Source organism: Callospermophilus lateralis, chromosome 16, assembly GCF_048772815.1.
Source record: "Callospermophilus lateralis isolate mCalLat2 chromosome 16, mCalLat2.hap1, whole genome shotgun sequence".
Classification (NCBI taxonomy): domain Eukaryota; kingdom Metazoa; phylum Chordata; class Mammalia; order Rodentia; family Sciuridae; genus Callospermophilus; species Callospermophilus lateralis.
In genome coordinates this window covers 51,529,622-51,552,053 of record NC_135320.1, presented here as the reverse complement: position 1 = coordinate 51,552,053, position 22,432 = coordinate 51,529,622, and the positions used below count along the sequence as shown (strand labels likewise).

The 22,432-nt window shown below is 37.8% G+C and overlaps 2 protein-coding genes across 5 annotated transcripts in view; both read right to left on the bottom strand.

Annotated features, from left to right (window-relative positions):
• Dpy19l4 (dpy-19 like 4) overlaps positions 1 to 753 on the bottom strand; it is a 68,393-nt gene extending 67,640 nt beyond the window's left edge. The window contains exon 1 of one of the 2 annotated variants that reach the window (XM_076836078.1): positions 636 to 753. In XM_076836078.1, the coding sequence (XP_076692193.1) occupies positions 636 to 651 (16 nt within the window). In that variant the 5' untranslated portion in view covers positions 652 to 753. The remainder of the gene's footprint in view (positions 1 to 635) is intronic. The other variant, XM_076836080.1, reaches the window with a different exon arrangement.
• Positions 754 to 15,243: 14,490 nt separating this feature from the next.
• The window catches only part of Esrp1 (epithelial splicing regulatory protein 1), a 48,739-nt gene continuing 41,550 nt past the window's right edge, over positions 15,244 to 22,432 (bottom strand). For all 3 annotated transcript variants that reach the window (XM_076835872.1, XM_076835874.1, XM_076835873.1), the window contains exons 14-15: positions 18,198 to 18,348; positions 15,244 to 15,318 (exon numbers count right to left, since the gene is read on the bottom strand). In XM_076835872.1, coding sequence (XP_076691987.1) covers positions 15,244 to 15,318; positions 18,198 to 18,348 — 226 coding nt within the window. The remainder of the gene's footprint in view (positions 15,319 to 18,197; positions 18,349 to 22,432) is intronic.

Below are 22,432 nucleotides of genomic sequence, written 5' to 3'. Positions count from 1 at the left end.
GAAGGGTATGAATATTTCCTTAAGTTTCTCCCAGTTTTCCACTCTTCTTTTATCTATACTTTTCTGCGAATACATATTGCTGGCTGAATTTTCTTGGCACCTGTCCTGAGGGGCTATGGAAAGCTTTCTGCAACCCAATTCCTCCCAATTCATCTTACCATGTTATTCTAAATCCCTGACTCTGCGAGTAGCATGAGTCCCCTCACCCTGCGACTTTGTGTTTGTCATGATCCACAAACCTTTATGGGCGCACTCAGAATGCGGGGCATCTGGTTAAACTATTATCACACTCAAACATCCTTTCTGTACCTAATCCTACATCTTCGAAACCAATTATGTCCCCCACTCCATTTATGATCTGCTAATAACCCTCAATTCAAACACTCCCCCCCCCCACAGCTCTCTTTCGCGTTGCAGACGCCCAACTTTAGGCTCCACCTTTGCTCCCCACTTCGGGAGACGAAACTTCGGGCCATTCACTCGGGTCCTCGAGAATTTCTCCGCGAGCTCCCCCGCCCGCTCCTTCCCGCCCTCCCTGCACGGCCCCAGCCATCAGTCGCCAGCAGCCCAGGCCTCCGGGCCCCTTAGCATCCCCGCCCCTTTCCCGAGTCCACTGGCGACACTGGCGACATCACCTTCTTCCTCCGCCATCGTCTCCGCGGAGACCCGGGTGGCCGTCCGGCTCCCGCGCGCCCCGGAGTTTCACTCCCTTCGCGTTGCGGAACACCTCCGCGGGCCCTGGCCCACTCCAGGCCGCCGCGCCCCCACTTCCTGACCCGCCCCCCTCCGGTGTCACTGCCAACCACGTTCCCCCGGGCGGCCAAGGAACTAGAGTGCCGGGAGCGGCGGGCGGCCGGAGCGTTTCGCTGGGGCGCCTGGGCCTGCGCTGGCAGGAAGGAGCCTCGACGCCTGGGGCGCTGCCTACGGTTGGTGTTCCTGGCCCGCCCATCCTCTCTCGTGGAAAGCGAGGTTTGTGAGGCCCACCGCAAACCCTCAATTTGTGCGTCAGTTCCAAAAACGTGGGAACATACATTCCGCGACCTTGTGGTTCAATTCCGGGAGTCAGAGACTGCTATCAGCTTTACCTTTTGAAACCAGCCCTCACCCCCATTTTACAAAAAGGAAACCGGGATCCCGCATAAAGCAGCCTCAAAGCTACTTAGAGCAGCAACTGGACCGCACGACCCTGAACTGCGGTCAGTGCCTGCGTTCTCACCAGGATTTGAGAGCCCAGCAAAACGTTCTAGTTGGCGGTTTGGCTCAGCAGACCGCTTGACCATTACAAGAAAGAAGCGTGTGCTAATTGACGAAAACGGGTTAAACAAGACGTTTGCGTGTCATGATATCCAAGAAAACAGAACACCCCAATAATACCGGCCTGTGGGAGAAGAGTCGTGCGTTTAGATATTCCACAGCAGTAGGAAATAGTTTTACTTTGTATGTCCTCACTTGTATCTGGCATTTTCCAGCAAACACCAGGACCCCCCAAAATTTTCCCCAGAAGTTCATGGAAGTAAATTTAGGAAGTGAGGAAATATCTTTTTGAAGTGGGAAAAGCAAGCACAGAATTAACTGAAGTCACTGGGTAATTATGGGTGTCCCTTACTTAGCAGGGAGCAAGTCTCCTCTAAATACGGCTTTATTAAGTTAGGACATTTGGGGAAAGGCTATCATTTTTTAATAGTGTGAAAAAACAGTTCCAGGAACTCGTTTTATGCCTTTGATTGCCTGTAAATACGTCTTTTGCCTTCAAACAACATTGCAGTAGGAGTTACAAAGAGTGGACCAGAAAGGGCCCCCTCCCTTACGCCCGTCAACGCAGAAATTGTGAACACTGAAAACCACAGGATATGACAGAGCCCTAGGCATTGGCCACAGATACCCCGTGTCCTGTGTCAGATCAACTATGTGAAAGAGCTACAATATATGAGAAAGCAAACATAATGACTGAGTCTTGAAGCGCTACCCTATTGTTTTTTCATGATCCCTCAAAGTAGACTTGACTGTCAATTCACCTGCTTTGTAGAATAATGGGAGAAAGAAAAAATAAGACAAAATATCTCCTTCCCTTTTTTTTTTTTTTTTTTTTTTGTATCAAGAATTGAAACCAGAGGCTTACCCACTGAGCCACATCCCCAGCCCCTCTCCCATTTAAAAAAAAAAGAAAAAATTTGAGACAACATCTCATTAAGTTGCTGAGGCTGGCTTTGAACTTGTGATCCTTCTGCTTCAGCCTCCTAAGTTGCTCGGATTACAGGTTTGCTCCATGGTGCCCAGAAAAAAATAGCAATTTAAAAGAAGAAATATACCTACTTGGGTGACTGAAACAGGAGAATCACAAGTTTGAGGCCAGCCTTAGCAACTTAGTGAGACCCTGAGCAACTTAGGGAGACCCTGTCTCAAAATAAAAAAAAAAAGCCTGGGGATGTAGCTCAGTGATAGAGCATCCTGGGTTCAATCCCTAATATAAGCCTCCACCCCACAAAAAAAGAGAAAAGGGAACATGAGAGAAAATAAATATTCAGTCATCAGAAATCAATAGACTAGGGGTTGTGTTCTCTAGTATAAACATTTCTCCCTTGAATCCTAAAATATTCATATAAGGATAATGAGAATATCTTAACCGTGAACCAATGCAACCAAAAAATGTACTTCATCAAAAAAGATGTCTTGCAACCAGCATTATGGCTGTTTTCAATAGGTCACTCCATAATACCAAAGGCCAGTTATTTTCAGATGGTAGCATACATGGCTAGTGAATACATGGTCTAAGATGACTTTAGATGAACCATATTGATTAATTTTCCACAACCACAATGGACTTCTAGTTTTCTATCCAAAATTTGAAGAGTCATTTCATACTCTTTGCCTCACCTTGACCAACCCTAAACAACCCCCGTTATCTCAGATGGTCTTTAATGTGCAAAATATTCTCAAAGAACAATATGGCTTTCTGCCATCTCTAAAAGATAGAGGTGCCCTTCTATATGTAGTGGATATTTTTAGTGAAATATTATTGGTTTTAAGAAATTAAAGTCTTGAGTTTAGGATGCAGCTCAGTCAGTAGTAGAGTGTTTGCATAGCATGCATGAAACCCTGGGTTTGATACTCAGTGACAAATGCAAACACAACACTGCATCAAGCACAACATTTTGTCAAGATATGAGAAAAAATACGAAACAATTCTCCAGAGAACTTATCTTTTTGAAACCAAAGAGAGATATGCAAAATATATTTTATTTTTTTTTTATTTTTTGCAAAATATATTTTAAAAGCTTTCTTCTGGCTGGATGCAGTGGTACATACCTGTAATCCCAACCTTAGGAGGCTAAGGTAGGAAAATTGCAAGTTTGAGGACAGCCTCAGCAACTTAGTGAGAACCTGTCTCAAAATAAAAATTTAAAAGGGCTAGAGATGTAGCTCAGTGGTAAAGTGCCCTGGATTCAATTCCCAGGAAAAAAAAAAAAATCTTCATTTTATTAATAGCAACCTACCATAATCACTGTTGAAATCCTCGAATCAGTTCAACTTTTCTTCTATTAAACATGAAATTTTGTTTCATCTTTACTATATAATAGAATCTTAGTTATCCATTGAGTAGCATCTTTCTATTATTCTCAAACATGATCTCCTTTGTGTACTCTGAATTAGATGTAATCAGTTCATTTTTACTGCCATTATATTCTTTTAGGGGCGCATAGGGAAGTGAACTTAGGGGCACTTGACCACTGAGCCACATCCCCTGCCCTATTTTGGAATTTAGAGACAGGATCTCATTGAGTGGCTTATCAGCCTCCCAATCCTCCTGTCTCAGCCTCCCCAGCCACTGGGATTACAGGCATGTGCCAGTGCACCCAGCTATTGCCATTATATTCTCAGTTGTATTTTGGCTGTGTTTTATCCCTATCCTTAGTCCAAACTCTGCAAATATATTGTAGACAAGTATTTCCTCATTTTTTCCTTATTGTTGAGGCTGTATTTCAGTGCGTCCTAAATATATTTGCCTTATTACCATTCATCATTAGGATCTGCATATTTTTCTTTTCCATTGAAGAATTACAACTGTACAAATCAACAGTCAAACTCGGGACCATATACTTCTCCAAAGTGGGATGCATTTTTTTTCTAAAGTATTTTATTTAAATATTTTTAATTGTATGTATTAGATATTGTAGAATATTTTCTAAAATAGAGCTGGGCATGGTGCCACGTGCTTGCAATCCCAGCTACTTGGGAGGCTGAGGCAAGAATATCCAAAGTTTGAAGCCAGTCTGGGCAATTTAGTGAGAGCCTGTCTCAAAGTAAAAGTTATAAAGGGCTGGAGATGAGGCTTGACTAATGTGGGAGGCCCTGGGTTAGAACCCTAGTACCAGAAACAAAACAAATCTGTATATATGCATATTTTCTAAATATACTTTTTCCTAGAGTTGGCTCCTCTTGGAAGATATTTTTAGCCAAGTTAATTATACAAAACAATAATCATAAATAAAGCATTTTGCTGGTATCAAATAGTCTATTGGGGCTGGGGATGTGGCTCAAGCAGTAGCACGCTTGCCTGACATGCGTGCAGCCCAGGTTCGATTCTCAGTACCACATACAAAGATGTTGTGTCCACTGAAAACTAAAAACATAAATATTAAAAAAAAACAAAACTCTCTCTCTAAAAAAAATAGTCTATTAAAACCTCCCCAAGTGAATCTTTTTTTGGGGGGTGGGTGTGGGGGGTACTGGGGATTAACTCAGGGGCATTTAACCACTGAACCACACATCCCCAGACCTTTTTTTTTTTTTTTTTTTTTTTAATTTAGAGACAGGGTCTCACTGAGTTGCTAAGTGCCTCACCAAGTTGCTGAGGCTGGCTTTGAACTCACAATCTTCCTGTCCCAGCCTCCTGAATTGCTAGGATTATAGGTGTGCACCACTGTGCCGGGCAAATCTTTTTCTTAAATAGATTGTTGACTTTGTACCAAGACCCTTTCTTTTTTCAGATAGTAAATTTTCTAAACATTTATGGGGTTATATTAGTTACTTCCAGATAAAATTTAGGACAAATTAGTGTAAGCGTGTCTCTGGTAATATTTGGAACATATTTATTTGAAAAAATTTTTTTTCTGAAATTCTCATTTAATATCTTGGGTCTTTTTGTTTTCTCTATTTTTACTAACTCAAACAACCTATTTTTATGGATTGAGATGGTCCCGCTAGAATACACCTAGCTTTGCTCTTATAACTCTGGACACAGGTAAATGATAGATTAAATTATTTTGAAAGGAAGGTAGTTGGATAACTGGTTGACTCTTGAGTACCTCAGTCAGGATGGATCATTCACCACCATGTTCAGACCTAAAGTGTTGAGCATATATTACACTTTTTTGGGAGGAGGGGACACAGGAGATTGAAACTTGGGCACACTTTACCACTGAGCTACATCTCCAGTCTTTCTTATTTGTATTTTCAGACAGGATCTAAGTTGCTGAGGCTGACCTCAAATTTGTGATTCTCCTGCCTCAGCCTCCCAAGCTGCTAGGATTACAGAATTGCATGGCCCAGTCAGACTTACCTTAAAACTAAGAGTACAAAGACTTGGGGAAAATGTTTTCCATCAAAATTATGATTTATCACCTTAACAATTTACATATGACAAGTAAATGTCATTAAACATCTCAACAATTATGATTTTTAGAATCCTGCAGAGATGCACTCTGGTAAAGGGATCCTTAGATCCCTTTGTATGTATGTCCAGTAGATGGCAGAAGCCGCCAAACCAAATTGACCCTTTTGGTTGTGTAATTCAGTGTAAAAAAGTGAGATAGGATCTTGCTAGGTTGTATAGCTGGCCTTGAACTCCAAATCCTCCTGTTTCAGCTTCCCAACTAGTTGGGATTACAGGTGTGCACCACCATGCCTGGTTTAACTTTTAAAATGTACAAAGTCATACTAGATAAAAATTTTTGCTAGTGTGACATTAAATTTGCTTGAAGTGGTGGCACAAGCCTGGAACCCCAGCCACGCAGGCCTGAGACAGGAGGATTACAAGTTTGAGACCAGCCTGAGAAACTTTAGACTCCGTCTCAAAAAGAACTGAGGATACTGTAGTTCAGTGGAAGAGCACGCTTGGGGCAATACGCAGTTACCCCTCCCCCCCAAAAAATCTCAATGCTTCTGGATATGGCAGTGCACATCTCTAATCCCACAGAGAGGCTGAGGATCACAAGTTCAAAGCTAGCCCAGCAAGTTAGTGAGGCCCTCAGCAACATATTGAGGCCCTAACTCAAAATACAAAATAAAAGGCTGGGGATGGTCTTAGTGGTTAGGTGCCCCTGGGTTCAATCCCTGGTTTAAAAACAAAAACAAAAACTCCTCAATGACTTATATAAGGATGGATGACTGTTTAGCCAGTATCTTGAGTGCACTTATCTTTGTTAGCTTTTATAATTATTTATGTAAACAGGAAAAAAAAAAAAAAACCTTACCACCTCAGGAAAAGGTAAACCTATATGCTTCTACCATTACCACTAACTTCTAATTACAAAAAAAGAAAAAAAAAAAAAAAGAATGCAAACATTGAGATTAAGCAGGCAAGTTTTATTATCAAATGTAACAATTCTACAAAAACTCGGTAGTATTGTTATAAGTATTTCTGACTACATTAGTCTTTCAGAGCTTTGGGCAGAGAGCATATTAAGACATCGAGTACAAATAACTTTTTTTTTTTCTGATCTTAAGTGCCAATTCTCACACAAAAATATTTTGGGATTTTTTTTCCCCTCCCTCCCCTGCTGCAGTTAAAGGGCCATTGCTGGTCAGGTAAAGAGTAATATTTGGCTCTCCATTCAAGGTGTTAATCTAAGTAAGGCAAAGTAAATAAAAATAGCAGCCACAAAAATCTGCATGGCATTGCATCCAAGCAAAGGACAATATGAGTAACAAAGAAATATGTGCACTTAATTAAATCCTGTTTTCCTCTTTGGAATTACATGAGGCAGCAGTACTAGCTAGCATCTAATATTGCACTTTTGTAGCATAAACACAGCTAAACACATAGTGCTAAACACTGACAATATCAGTACCTATTCTAACTGCATCAGTGTTTACCTCTCAGTCTAGCATGCTGACTACAGTCCTATGCTTTTAAAAAGTTTTAATTGTTTTGACAGTTAAAGCAGTAGAGAAAAAGGTTTAAGGCAATATTAATATGTACAAGCATTCACTTCAGTTAGTATATTGCTTTTTAGAACACACTGTTCAAATAGTCTCATTTTTGTGATATTAAAAACTATGGAGTTTCTCTTATTAAAGTCCAAACCATCAACAATGAAAAAGTACAATATAAAATAATACATAAGAAGCCGCAATATTCAGTTGCAGGTTTATCTAGAAATTACTACCTACATGTAGCTGCTTCATTTTTGGTTCCGCATTTTGGCCCCTACTTCATTTTTATTTACAACTGGTACCTGCTGAGAAAAAGATCTAAACCTTTCAACTATACATGTGTTGTGGAGGGTATTAACTTTCTCCTCAGATGTTTGTTTTTTGTGTGGTGTTGGGGATTGAACCCAGGCCTTGTGCGTCCTAGGCAAGGGCTCTCTACCACTGAGCCACAACCCAGCTTGCCTCGGGTGTTTTAAAAACCATGTGAATTGTTTTTAACTATAAGACATCATGATGGCCAAGAAATTGGGAAAATATTAGTTTTATTTTATTCCTTAAGTTTGTGATTTAAGTGTCCAAGGCCATGGGCTTGAATTACTTAGCCAAGAAGGCATGATTGTGCAGAGGACAGGGAGATGGCAAAAAAAAAAAAAAAAAAAAAGGGAGGGGGGATATACAGAAATGAAGCTTCCATAACAGGTTCATGGTGGAGATGGTAGATAACCAGTGGAATATTTTTTATTCCAAGACTTAAACTTAGGAAACACCTGTGCTGCCACTTTAGCTGAAAGTAATAAGAGACATTTGATTTCAAATTCACATTTTAAATGCTTATTTGCACTCAGCAAGGAGCTGCTTCGCTGTAAGGATTTGGCTTCACTGGCTCAAATTTTTCACTCCACCAAAAGATAAGGCACAGCTCCACTGTCCAATCATGTTTGCTGAAAATACTGCAGCCTGAGTGTAGATAAACTTCCCCTGAAGTTGCTAGAAGTTTTCTTGTGTCTGATGGTTTCAAGATCACCATACATCTTTCAAACACTGGAAAAAAAATGAATAAAAGGCAATGTTGTTAGAATTAAATTCTAATAAAAGAAATTTCAAATAATTTCTAAGAAAAACATTCCAATTAATAAGAATCACCAACACATGACAATAATGATAAACATGAGTTTTATGTGCCAGCTCATTGATTAGCACCTTTATATGGATCCCTTTATTCCATCCCCATATATAACTCTTCAGATTATCATGTTATCCCCATTTTAGAGATGAAGCACAGAATGATTAAGCTACTACACCTGTGGGACCCAGATCTGTGTGTTCAACTAAACACTTGTTTAAAAAAAATCCAAGAAAGCCAGGTGCAGTGGCACATGCCTGTAATCCCAGCAATTTGATAGGCTGAGGCAGGAGGATGACAAGTTCAAAGCCAATACGGACAACTTAGAGTGATCCTGTCTTAAAAAGTAAAAAGGAGATGGGTTCAATCCTTGGTACCACAGCATTAAAAAAAAAAAAAAAAAATACTGACACAAACTTTTCTTATTATTCCCTAAAAATTACAGTCTAGGGCTGGGGTTGTGGCTCAGCAGTAGAGCTCTCACCTACCGCTATGTAAGACCCTGGGTTTGATCCTCAGCACCACATAAAAATAAAGATGTTGTGTCCACCGAGAACTAAAAAATAAATATTAAAAGAATTCTCTCTTTAAAAAATAAATAAGTAAATAAGTAAATAAAATAAAGGCACTGTGTCTAACTACAACAAAAACAATGTTAAAAAAATTAGTGTCTAACAACTCCTTTCATAGCATTTATATTGTATTAGGGTGGGGGTGTATGCGCGTGCGTGCTGGGGGTCAAACCCAGGGCCTTGTCCATGCAAGGGAAGCACTCTACCAACTGAGCTATAGACCCAGCCCTGTATTGGGTTTTATAAGTAATCCAGCATATGGATGTGTGTAGGTTATAAGCAAATACTAAACCACTTTACATAGGGTCTGGAGCATCTCTGATCATGGTATCCTGAAACCAATCTCCTCAGACACCAAACGACAACTGTAATAAGCATATCTGAGATTTGAACCACTGCATAGGTTCCTCTATGCTTTTAATTATATACCACAGACAAAAACTTAACAAGAAAACTTTAAGCATTATGCACACACTTTTGCATGTAAATGAGAAACAGGGATGAAGATAGAAAGGGAACTAGCTCTTCAGAGTTCAGTCTTGTTTCATATGACCAGTTGGAAATATGGTTAGCAGTAAATTTGCTTTCATAATAGCAATTTGTATAACTGGTACACATTTAAAATCAGGTATTTAAAAAGTACTTAAATACTGGTTTGTTAGAATTCATGTTTAAAATGTGGTTTACAAAGTGACTAACAATTTAGCCTTTGGCATGAAACACTGCATTGAAAGGTGGATACTGATAAACAAACTTATCAATTACCCAATGCTATTGCCCAATTATATCCTTTATTGGCAACAGCACCCCAATTTTGCCTAATGAACTAGGCTCATCCAATCGCAAGTCCATAAAGAGGCAATTTTACCACTGTGACAAAGGAGTGACCCAGACACAGACATTCAGAGCCCTAGATAACCAAACCATGGTGGTTTCAGAGATGGACTTGGAGTCACATCAGTGAATTTCAATTCCTGGTTTGCTTCTGGACTTGAAAATGAAAGGGTGTAAACCAAGTATTGCTGTGGCTACATCATGGACAGAACTTGACTGAGAGTAAGCCTTCAGATTCAGCCAACTCAGTGAGCCCTGGATCTGTCAGTTGTCAATCAATGAGTTCCCCCTTCCTCATTCGTAGCCCATTCTATTATACACCACTTTGTAGATGCCAAAAATTACACATTCATACTATGTTATGATGTGGAAAAGGCCTGAAGATGTTAAAAGGAAGTTTAGATTTTCCCCCTGCTCTCCCCTGTCCACCCTACCCCTTTACCTCAAACATGCTGAGAACTCTACCACTCACATCCCTAACCACTCAGAACTGCTTTTTTCTTTGGGGGGCAGGGAGAATTAACCCAGGAGTGCTTTCTCACTGAGCTACACTCCCAGTCCCTTTCATTTTTTTGAGACAGGGTATCTGTAAGTTCCTGAGGCTGTCCTTGAACCAACAATCCTCCTATCTCAGCCTCTGAGTCTCTGGGATTACAGATGTGCACTACCATGCCTGGTCTCCAGTGGAATATAGTAGCGTTTGAGTGTTTAGCTATAAGACTACAAGACTATATTGTTAGGGGGAAAAAAAACAACTCAGAAGGATGCAGAGAAAATGTTCTCCCTTCCTCTTTGGCTACAGTAAAACAAATATTAATGATACAGAGACAATTTGAGAGTTTTAACTGCAAACATTCTCAAATCTTTCATTTCTAGTAAGATGTGTGTTAAAACAATGTTTTGTTTTGTAATAAACTGTCATTAAAAGTATTATGTACACAAGAGTCTTGAAAGATACCAGAGTTTCACCAATGGCAGCTATGTCCTTTGGAATGAACCCTAAAAACCCTACAATTCTGACTAGATGTAATATTTTATTCTTATACTAATTTCCACATTTTTCTGAAAAGTGTAAGTCATTTGGGAGTTTTCTTTGTTAAATAGTATTTTTCCTCATATGTAAAATATAAAATAAAACCTATGGGCTGGGGATGTGACTCAAGAGGTAACATGCTTGCCTGGCATGCGTGCAGCCCAGGTTCAATCCTCAGCACCACATACAAACAAAGATGTTGTGTTCGCCAAAAACTAAAAAATAAATATATAAAAAAAATTCTCTCTTCCTCTCTCTCTTTAAAAAACAAAACAAAACAAAACAAAACCCTATAACTCAAGAGGTTTTTTTTCTTCCTTTCTTTCAAGATACTGGAAATGAAGTGCAAGGGCATTCTGCCACTGAGCTACATTCCTAGTATCCCAACCTGCACTTTTAAAAAAAAATTTTTCTTTAATAGTAGTTGAACACAATACCTTTATTTTATTTTTATGTGGTGCTGAGGATGGAAACTAAGGCCTTGCATGAACTAGACGAGTACTCTACTGCTGAGCCACAACCCACCCCGCACCCTGTACTTTTTAAAATTTTTGAGATAGGGTCTTCACTAAGTTACTGAGGCTGGCCTTGAACTTATCTTTCTGCTTCTTCCTCCCAAGAAGCTGGGATTATAGGTGTGTGCCACTGTGCCTAGTCATAAACCAGATTCTTTAATTAAAGTTTATCTCTTTGCTCATTTAAATCAATAAACTTAGCATTTATTTAGCTCTTCACCAACTAATATAAATACTACTTAGAAGAGAGAACCTGTTTAATTTTGAAAGCCACTTATTTCTTGTCTAAAAATATTATTAATTGGGGGAGAGGAGTTAGAAACTAAAATATATTGAACCAAAGAAATTATATTACAAAACCCAAAGATCACTTTCCACCCACAAAAGTAACCCAAACTTAACACTTAAATTGTAAATACTTTTGAATGACAATGCTCTAGCCACTTTCCACATTAAAGTTTCATCAGGTATTTAAAAATCCTATGTGTTATTATTTTTTGGTACCGGGGACTTTGAACTTGGGCACCTGACCACTGACCACATCCCTAGCCCTCGTTTGTGCTGAGGCTGGCTTTGAACTTTCGATCCTCTGGTCTCAGCCTCCCAAGTCGCTGGGATTACAGGCATTTGCCACAGCGCCCAGCTCCTATGTGCTTTTGTTATTTTGGACCAGTTTTACTCTTTTTTCTGAGTGAAAAAAAGGCAAATAGACTCTAGTTAAAGGTTTTGTTTTTGTTTTAATAAAGCATCCTGCACAAGATCTTACAATCTCTAAAGCTTTAACATAGTTCAGTGTAGAAACTGGATGTTTATATTTTTATATTGCAACCAACACCTTACCTGAAAGACAGGTAAATACTATTATTTTATTTAATTATTTACTTATTTTTATAGTGCTGGAGATCAAATCCAGGGCTTTGTGCATACAAGGCAAGCACTCTACCAACTGAGCTATATTCTCAGCCTAAATACTATAATTTTTGTAGAAAATTTCTCTATAGGAATTTCCCTTGTCATTTAGAAGGTCTATACAATCTAAATTCTTCAGAATAAATTATATGGAAGGAATAGAATATATTCTTAAAAAAAAGGGGGGCAGGGGGAGAACACTACTCAAAGTAGGTTAAAACCCAAGATAAGGGAGAAAATTAAGAACCAGGAGCCTACATCAGTTATATTCAAAGAAATAAAAAACTTTAAAAATCCCTAAAGTATGGAAACATGTTAAAGGAGCAAATGAGCCAACCTGAATGAGTTCCAATGGCTAAAGCTAGAACAATTTGAAAAACAAAAATTGTAGTACTGGATAATAACCCAAAGTACCACATAAATATTATAACAAGTCTATACTGATACAGAAAAATGACTATATAAATAACAGGGGAGAAGGAACAAACCATCCTTACAGAAAAGTTACTAATATTTGTAGGTAAACGCTTCTCTCCTCTTTCAATGTGAGCCAGCCAGTAACTTGTGAATAGAACATGAGAAAGAAAAAACAACAGCTTTGTAGTAGAGAAAGCTATGAAGCAATATCTCAACCAAGAGACCAAGGATGACAGCAGCAGCGATGTCAGGTGGCATAACACACCTGTGGGTGCCATGTGATGAGAAGGGCACTTCACCTCTAGGACCATCTTTCCCAACTCCCATTAGCCCAGCTTTGACACAAGAAAAACAACAAATTCAAACTGAAAGTCAATCCATGAAACACCTCAAAATTGGCAAGGTCATGAAAAATGAGGAAAGAGTAAGAAACTAGCACAGATCAGAGAACACTAAGGAGACAGGACAATTAAATGCAATGGGAATGCAGGTTGGATCATGGAGTGGAGAAAGGATACCAGTAGAAAAAACTGATGAAATCTGAATTATGCCTGCAACTTAGATGATAGTAAACACACACAAAACTTTAAATTTTTTGACTAAGTTATTGCCATCACAGCAACAAAAGCTATTTGTTTTAATATAGAAGTCTATAGTTTGTAAAACCTAGGGCTGGATATGTACCTTGGGGCTAGACTACTTGCCTAACATGCACAAGGCCCTGACTTCAGTCCCCAGCATTGCAAAATAAATATATAAATAGTTTGTAAAAGTTATTTTAAATTAATCTACCTGATTCTCACAGAAAATCATGTTAAGTCACATCCACAGCACTAATTTTCTGCCCATTTTACAAAGCAGAAATATGTCACTTCTAAAATATTCTACACACACACAAAATGCAACTATAGCTAAGCACTGTTGACAGATTGAAATTTAGAGGTTGACACTGCCCTTGAGACGTAAGGAATAAGAAACCTGGAACTGAACAGTGAGAGAAAAACAAAACAAAAAGCATCCCTAGTCATTTGAGGAGGTATTTCATCCAGCCAGACATCAAGTCTCCTTCCCAGGAGGGCCTTTGGGCATTGTCAATAGCTTATGAAGTGACCATGGGGTCTTTTGAGAACACTTCAAGGAGCAAAGTGTTCCAAAGTAGGTACTAAAAAGGATAACAGCTACTAGAATAACATGAACTCACCACTGTGTCCCAGACTAAAGACCCTGTTTCCCACTGCAAAAGTGTCTATATATATATTGATATTCTTTGATAGGACCACACACCCTAAAACTTCACTGAAAATGGCAGATCTGAAAATCTTCACCTAAAACTAATGTTTCCACAACTCATGATGAGATTCTAAGCTGTGAATTCTCAAGGTCAACAGATTTTTAGCAAACCCATTTCCAAATCAGAATCCATATGATTCAAGTCCACGAGATGTTAGCTATGAAAATGTCAATAAAATTAGTAAATGACATGCCAGTACACCAACTTTAGCAAATCCAACAATCAGATATGAAGAAATAAACTACAGTGATTCCTCAACATGTCCCTACAACTCTATCCCTTGGGAATCCTGCACAGAATGCCAGCATCCTTTAGGAAGAAGTTGTAAATTAAGGGACAAAAAAAACCCCCCAAAACCTCCCCAAAATTATTTTAACCTTAATCAAGATTCCTTCCCTGTATTTTTATTTATTTTTTGCAATGTTGGGGATTCTAACTAGGGCCTTGTGCATACTAGGTAAGCATACCACTGAGCTATATCCTTAGCCCCACTTCCATGGAGACAGACTTGGAAGAGAAAAAAAAAAAAAAAAAAAAAACAATGAAAACCTTTTCAATCATTTTGGAAAATAAGCACTTTTGTCTATTTTGTTTTAGAGATAGGGTCTTGTTATGTTGCCTAATCTGATCTCAAACTCCTGAACTCAGATGATGCTTCTGTCTCAACCTCCTGAAAAGCTGGGAGCACAGGTGTGCCTGGCTGAGTTGTATACTTTTTAAAAGTTTTGTCTTGCCCCCCCAAAATATGTAACTCTCATCCGTAAATATTGCTTAATTACTTTCTTCTTAGATGACAAAATTAATTCCTGTCTCCATTACTTTTAGTTTTATGACACTCATTATCACATTAAAGAAAAAGAGGGCTGAGGTTGTGGCTTAGTGGCAAAGTGCTTGCCTTGCACATGTGAGGGGCACTGGGTTCGATTTTCATCACCACATAAAAATAAACAAAACAAACAAAATAAAAATAATAAAAAAATAAAGGTTTTCCAAAGAAGAAGAAGAAGAAGAAGAAGAAGAAGAAGAGGAGGAGGAGGAGGAGAAAGAAGAGGAGGAAAAGGAAGAGGAGGAAGAAGAAGAGGAAGAGGAGGAAGAAGAAGAGGAGGAAGAGGAGGAAGAGGAAGAGGAGGAAGAGGAGGAAGAAGAGGAAGAGGAGGAAGAAGAAGAAGAGGAAGAGGAAGAAGAAGATGAAGAAGAGGAAGAGGAAGAGGAGGAAGAGGAAGAGGAAGAGGAAGAGGAAGAGGAAGAAGAAGAAGAAGAAGAAAACAACTCTCCTTTGACTCCTAAAACACCTTCAGATACTTGGCCTCTCTCTTTGGTCCTTTATAACAATTTACATTGTGTGTCATAAAGCCTTACCTTCTTTTCTGAGGATGGTCTAACTGCTGGGACCCTTAAATACAAACCCATTCTTTGGGTAGAGTCCTGGCCTGGTCATTTGTGTGTACAAGTCCATCCTCGGTTGCATACTAAAATGCAAGTCAAAACAAAAAAGATCAAAAGATGGACATGCTGTCACTATGGATGGTTACTATTTCAACCAAATATATCTACCAACAAAGTGTCATGGAAGTTTTGTTTGGAGACCAAACCTTCAGATTTTGTGAGCAGTAACTTCCATGATACTTTAAGTATGACTGGATATCATATAATAAAGCACCAATAATTTGCAAGGCATTTTATAATAAGCCCAGTACTCAATATCTCCCAATAACCTAATGAATTTAAAATAGTACTGAATATAATTAAAATATCAATCTTACTCTCTTAGTTGAGCACCAAGTAAAAATCTTAGTAATGAGTGATCCAGAGACATTGACTAAAGTTATTACTTTGTGGAGAAATGAAAACCAGCACTGATTGAAATGCAAAGCCATTAATAGCAAAAGGAATGCTAAGAGCAAAGGAAAAAAGTTAAAGGAATTACATAGAGATACTTGAGAGTCATTTTCAGAACAAGAGGTCCACCCACTAAAACACATATAAGCTGACGATATTGATCAGAATGACACCCTCATTAACAAATATTTTCATTATGTGTTGTCTTCAGAATTTTGTTCTCATTTATTAAAATAGACCTAACTCAGGTGGCTTAACTTTATAAGGAAGCAGACATGATAGCAGAACCCACTCCAATATATGCTTTAACCATCAGAACTCCTTCCCTTTTGTAAATCTTTCCTCTTTCTGGTTTTTTAGCTCCCAACCCAAATGAAGTTATGGAAAACACAAAGCTGGAATTATGGAAGAAATTTGGGGGAAAAACTGTTCAAAAGTTTATCTTGAATGATAATGTATTTATAAAATGATATATGCCGTTATTACATCAAGTTCTACCTTCTTTTAAATAACAGAATCAGAGACCATCAATGAATGTCATTTACTCAATTATTTCCTTGGTATTTGCTAATGTATATAAATACAATTATCATGAAAAATTATGTAAGTTTAGTCATAACCAGAAATAAAATTAAAACCCCCCATTAAACCAACAACAGTGATAAGTGTACTGTAAAGATAAACACAGATTACACTTAACAATTTTCTTCTTAAGTCATCCGCTAATTTTACTGTCTTGTGACGAAGCCAAATCAAATAAATCTGGAATCTATAGAGACTGGCTGTTACCTGAATAACTGAGAACAGGAAACAACAAATAAAAAGGCAGAAGACACTAGGCAACTCAGTGAGACCCCTGTCTCTAATGAAATACAAAATAGGGCTAGGGAATGAAATACAAAATAGGGCTAGGGATGTGACTCAGTGATCAAGTGCCCCTGAATTCAATCCCTGGTACCCCACCCCCCAAAAAAAGAAAAAATAAATAAAATGTTTCCTCTATGAGCTTAAAACTATCTGGTCAATAAATTTCTGGTAAAAGTTTCTCAATCTAATGAACCAGATATAGTTTTAAAGTAACATTATTACCCTTTCAAGACCCTCCTTAAACCATCATAATTTTTTAGGGAAGGGTGAAGTATCTACTTAACTCTAAAACAAAAAAACAAAAAAACAACTTATTTCTAGAATAAGAATGAGTAAGAATCTTACTTTTATTCTAGGCAAGAATGTGCTAAGCCAGGCAGTAATAAAAGATAACTTTTGTCCACTTTCATTCAGTCTTTTGTTATCATTCATGGATTTTCTTTACTTGCAAAGAATATTTTCTGATACGTTAAAGCCCTTAAGACAATTGTGGTGACTTGGTAGGTTTGGGGCCCATAGCATCATCAGTCATTTTAGCTCAGATCACAATCCTCTATGACTCATAGATCACAACTTGTAAACCCATCCTAAGGATGAAACAGCCTCTGCAGACACATACATAGCCCTTACGTGCTGTGCTGCAAAAGCTCCAGGGCTATTTAAGGATTTAACTATTCTGCATAACAGTTTTTCAACTTAGAAGAATCCAACTAAGTTTGGCTCCAGGAAGAAAAGACAACTTTTTGCTAGTGCAAGTTATTTATTTTTAGACAATGCAGGAAAGGGGATTCAAGCTTTAGGTAATTACATGATTTGAGAAAGGAAAGGTATCTGCCCAGATGAGTTGGAAATGAGCAAATTTTGTCATTGTTAAGAGCTCTTGCCAAAAAGTACCTCATTCTTTAGTTTAAGCCAGAGAATAGCTGATGGACACAGGAAGAGATAGAAAAAGCTTGATAAGAGGAAATATCAGCCTCACTAGAATTAATAGCAGATCATCCAATGAAAGACTCACAGATTACCCCAAAACTCATTCTAAGGACCCACTGAGGCTCTCCAATAGGTTAGGCAGTATCCCCTCCCACCCAGATTAGGTACCAGACTGATCACTTTTAAATACTTAACTTTAAATTCCATGTTTAAGTGCTTTTTTTTTTTTTTTTTTGCTTTTTTTGAAAATGCTGGGGATTGAATCCAGGCCTTATGCTTGTTAGACAAGTACTCTACCACTGAGCTACATCCCAGCCCAAATGCTTTCTCTATAAATCAAGGATTTGACACCCAACTTCTCAGAAAATGCCTCCTTGACCAATCCAATTCCTGATGAAAATACTGTACTGCTATGTTCCCTGAAGAGTTTCTCGAAGTAGCTAAGTCTTTAAAAAACAAAACAAACAAAAACCAATAGATTAAATAGAAAGAATTAAGACGGCATAGAAAAGCCTTAATCTTGTCAAGAGGATGAATTTGAACTCAGTTCCTAGACACTAACTCTGGATCTATTTGCTTTCATAAGTAAATCCATTAGCACATATATACATGAGAGTTTCAGAGAATCTGTTTCTTTCCTGGCTATATTCTTTAGACAAAGCAAATGTAAATAATAAGGGCACTGAGAATTTTTCTTCTTCAAGCTACTGACCTGATAACCTTGGAAGAAGTTAAGAATTTCCTTAACTCCAGTATTGTAGGCCAGGCCCTGCATTCTGACCACCGTGCCAGGCTGTGGAGGGACACCGCTAAGATTAGCAGCTGTAGGGAAGTAGCCAAGACTATTAGGCGAACCTGGGGGGCTAAAGGAAGAGAAAGCACAGTGAACCAACAGGAACAGACAATGTTGAATATTTACTCTAAAAACATTAGTTACTTAAGGAAATGGACTTTAAGGTGATCCTTCTTATGCTTCTCAGAGCTATCTTTCCTAAGACAGGTAAGAGCACCACGGCAGTTCTGTCTCACATTTTTGCAAAAGCCAAGAGTTGAAAGGCAGTGAGGTTAATGCAGAGTTAAATGCAGGGCTTTCCCAAATCTCTCAGATTCTTAAAAGGAGAGGAAGGAGAGTATTAAGCCTTCACAATTGCTCAACCACAAAGTACCACTTCCAAAGCCCAGCTCACTGATGATTAACTGGCTAGTTATCAGGAATACTAAGGCATGACTACAAAGGACTAAAAGGAACCATAACCAGAGAAAAGTATCCAAATGATTGCTCCAAAGAATAGACTGTTCTACCTATATATACACAAGCAAATATGCAGCAAAACAATAATACAGCAAAGCAAAGGAGGATAGCATCTATTAGTTATTTATTTCAACAGGATTTTTAAAAATGAGAGATGGGAGGAGTTGGAAGGGATACATAACAAACTAAAATAGTCACCATTAACAAGAGAATAATGTTTAATGGGTCCTCCTGGTGTTACCTGCAGCAGTTACCTCTAAGGAACACAACCAAGTGAACACCTAACTTCATGTGGCAACCCCAGCAATCACTATGCTACTCTCACAATTAACTTTACACTGCCCCCCACTCTATCTGCTTTCTATCACAACTGGTGGCCAGATAACTGTAATTTAAAATATACACAGGGACTTTTTACTCCTACAAGTCACAGGCTTAAAGAATAATATAGACTCCCATTACCTCCCATTCCTCTTCCTAACTAGGTATTATCCCATTTCAAAGACAAACACAAAATGGGAGGCACTAAAAATCTTTTCAAGTATCTTACATAATTTGAACAGATGAGTTAAATATGAATGTGCCTCTAAACCAACACTCCCCATATAAGCACAGTAACCTAGAGCAGCTTAACTTTTCTAAATTCAACTTCCTGTCTGCTAAATGGGAATGGTTACCATCTTTGTAGTTTCACAGAATTGTTTTTCAGATACAATGATTTAACCTATCAAATAAAAATAAAATACCATGCCATCTCCCTCTTCCTACTCATTACTATGTCTATTTCATCATTTGTAAAGTAATGGAAACTCAAAAATATTACCTGACATCAAAACTGTTCTGAACTTTTAAGTCTCTGAGGCAGTGGCCCTTAATTTTATTTGTAAATTAGAATCACTTCAGGAGATTTTTATACCTAAGAGTCTTCCGAACCAAATTAAGAATTATAAACTGAAGAGAAGCAAAACAAGGCATTAATGTAAAGCAGTTCAAGCAATCCCTATGGAAACCAAGGTTGACAATTACTGTTAGAGATTCTAAGTTAACGAATGTATACCCAAGAGGCTTCAGACAGAGGGAATGTTGAATTTTGGGTTGGCATAGGATTGGCAATCATCAGCCATACCTCCTCTCATTTTTTACAGAGGTAGAAATAGAAATGAAGTCATGGTTCAGTGTTAGAGCACTTGCCTAACATAGTTAAGTTTCTTGGTTCAATACCCAGTGCCAGAGGAAAAAGAAAAAAAAAAAGTTAAATAATTTCCTAACTGAACACAACCAATTAGCTCTTTGCCAAACTAGAAGAACCACCCAGATTTCTCAACTTCAACATTATTCTTCTATACAACCACTACCATTCAAAGATCTTATTTGCTCTACACATATTTCATTACTAGTTACTCAGACTTTTCCATGTAAGATATGAAAATCTGGTCATTTCCTTAGCATACTAATTAATTTCTTTTTCTTTTCTTTTTTTTCTTCTGGTAATGGGGATTGAACCCAGGGGTGCTTAACCACTGAGCCACATCCCCAGGCCTTCTTTATATTTTATTTAGATACAGGGTCTTGCCGAGTTACTTAGGGCCTTGCTAAGTTGCTGAGACTGGCTTTGGGCTTGTGATCTTCCTACCTCAGCCTCCCAAGTCACTGGGATTACAGGTATATGCCTCCATGCCTGACTCTAATTCATTAATTTTTATGGCATTGTCCTGGCTTATTCTATTACCTTTGCCTACAGATCTATAAGCTTAGGGTCTCTAGTACCCTCAGAATACACTCAAGATTAAAAACAAAAGATAAAACTTATACAACCAGAGACTTAAGCTTATAAAGGACAATTATTTAGCTTCCAAAGTAGCACATACTGATGAAGCTTAAATACAACTTGAATTCCTCACTTATTTTTCACAATAAATATTAGCTGCTATATACAAGGAATCATAAAGAAAATCAAGTATGCAATATACCTGCCTGATAGGGATCAAAAATTTTTCAGCAACTTAAATCCTAAACTCCAAGGTTTTTTTTTTTTTTTTTTTTTTTTGATGAATTACTGGTAAGCAAAAATGAGTAATTTATAGAATACAAACAAGAGACAAATATGAACTTGCATATAGGAAATCGAAAGGAATTTACTAAAATGCTACTATAATAAACCCTTTCAGTAAGTTAACAAAATACAAGATCAATACGAAATACAGGTCAATTGCATTTCTATACACTACAACAAGAAAAACTAAGAAAATAAGTCCATTTACAATAGCAGCAACAATAACAACATACCTGGAAAAAAAGCTTAAAAGTGCAAAATGTGTACATCTAAATTCACAAAGTATCACTTTATAAAGGTATTATGTCCATCAACAACTAAAAAAGTTCATGTTCATGAACAGAAAACTTAGTATTGTTAAAATGGCCACACCTTCCAAAGTGGTCTACAGATTCATGCTGTAATTATCAAAATTATAACTAGCAGGAGGGCTTACATACCATGCATGAAGCTCTGAGTTTGATTCCCAGTAGCATCACACACACATGCACATACATAGGAAAAATCAAAAAGAAAAAAATTTGCAACTGGCTTTTTTATTTTGCAAATTTTGATAAGGCTGAACAAAGCTAAAATATATTTATTTAAAAAACAGAATAGAAAGACAAAATAGAAAACTCTCTTGAAAAAGACCAAAAGTAAGACGAAACATTTCCCAAACTCAAATCTTACTACAAAGCTACAACAATCAAGACGTTGTGGTATTAGTGTGAAGATAGGCATATGTATCAATGGAACAGAATTGAGAAAACAGAAACCCTTACACTCTTGATCAATTGATTGGTGGGGGGTAGGGGTGGGGGTTATGTACTGGCTATTGAACTAAGGAGCACTCAACCACTAAGCCACATCCCCAGCCCTATTTTTTGTATTTTATTTAGTGACAGGGTCTCACTGAGTTGTTTAGCACCTCGATTTTGCTGGGGTGATCATCCTGCTTCAGCCTCCCAAGCCACTGGGATTACAGGCATGTAATCCTGTAATGTGTGTGCCACAGCACTCAATGGTCAGTTATTTTTGACAAGTATTCAAATGCAATTTCATGTGAGAAGAATACTCTTTTTAGTAAGTGGTACTCAGGCTGGGCTTGTACATCAGTGGTAGGGAGAGTACTTAGAATGCGCTAAGCACTAGGTCCTAGGTTTGATTCCTGGCACCAAAGAAAAACAAAACAACAAAGTTCAGTTCAATAAATGGTGCTGGAACAAAGAAGTATCCACAGATAAAAGAGTGAATTTACTGACCAAAAAAAAAAAAAAAAAAATTAAGTTGAATTATAGAGCTAAATATAAGAAACACTTTCAAGAAAATATAGTAGTAAATTTTTGTGGCACAAAGTTAAATATGACACCAAAAGTGAGATAGGCAGAAATAATCTTTATTAAACTTAATTTTTTTTTTTTTCAGAACTGGGATTGAACCTAGGGCCTTGCTTCTGCTAGGTAAGTGTTCTACCACTAAGCTATATCCTCAGCCCCAAAATTTATGTTATAAAAGACACCAATAATAAAATGAAAAGACAACTTACAAACTGAGAGAAAATATTTGTAGATCATATCTTATAGCATTTCATATTTAAAATATGTGAAGAAATTTTGCAATCAAAAAAACTCCTGTCAAATGTGATGGTATACGCCTAAAA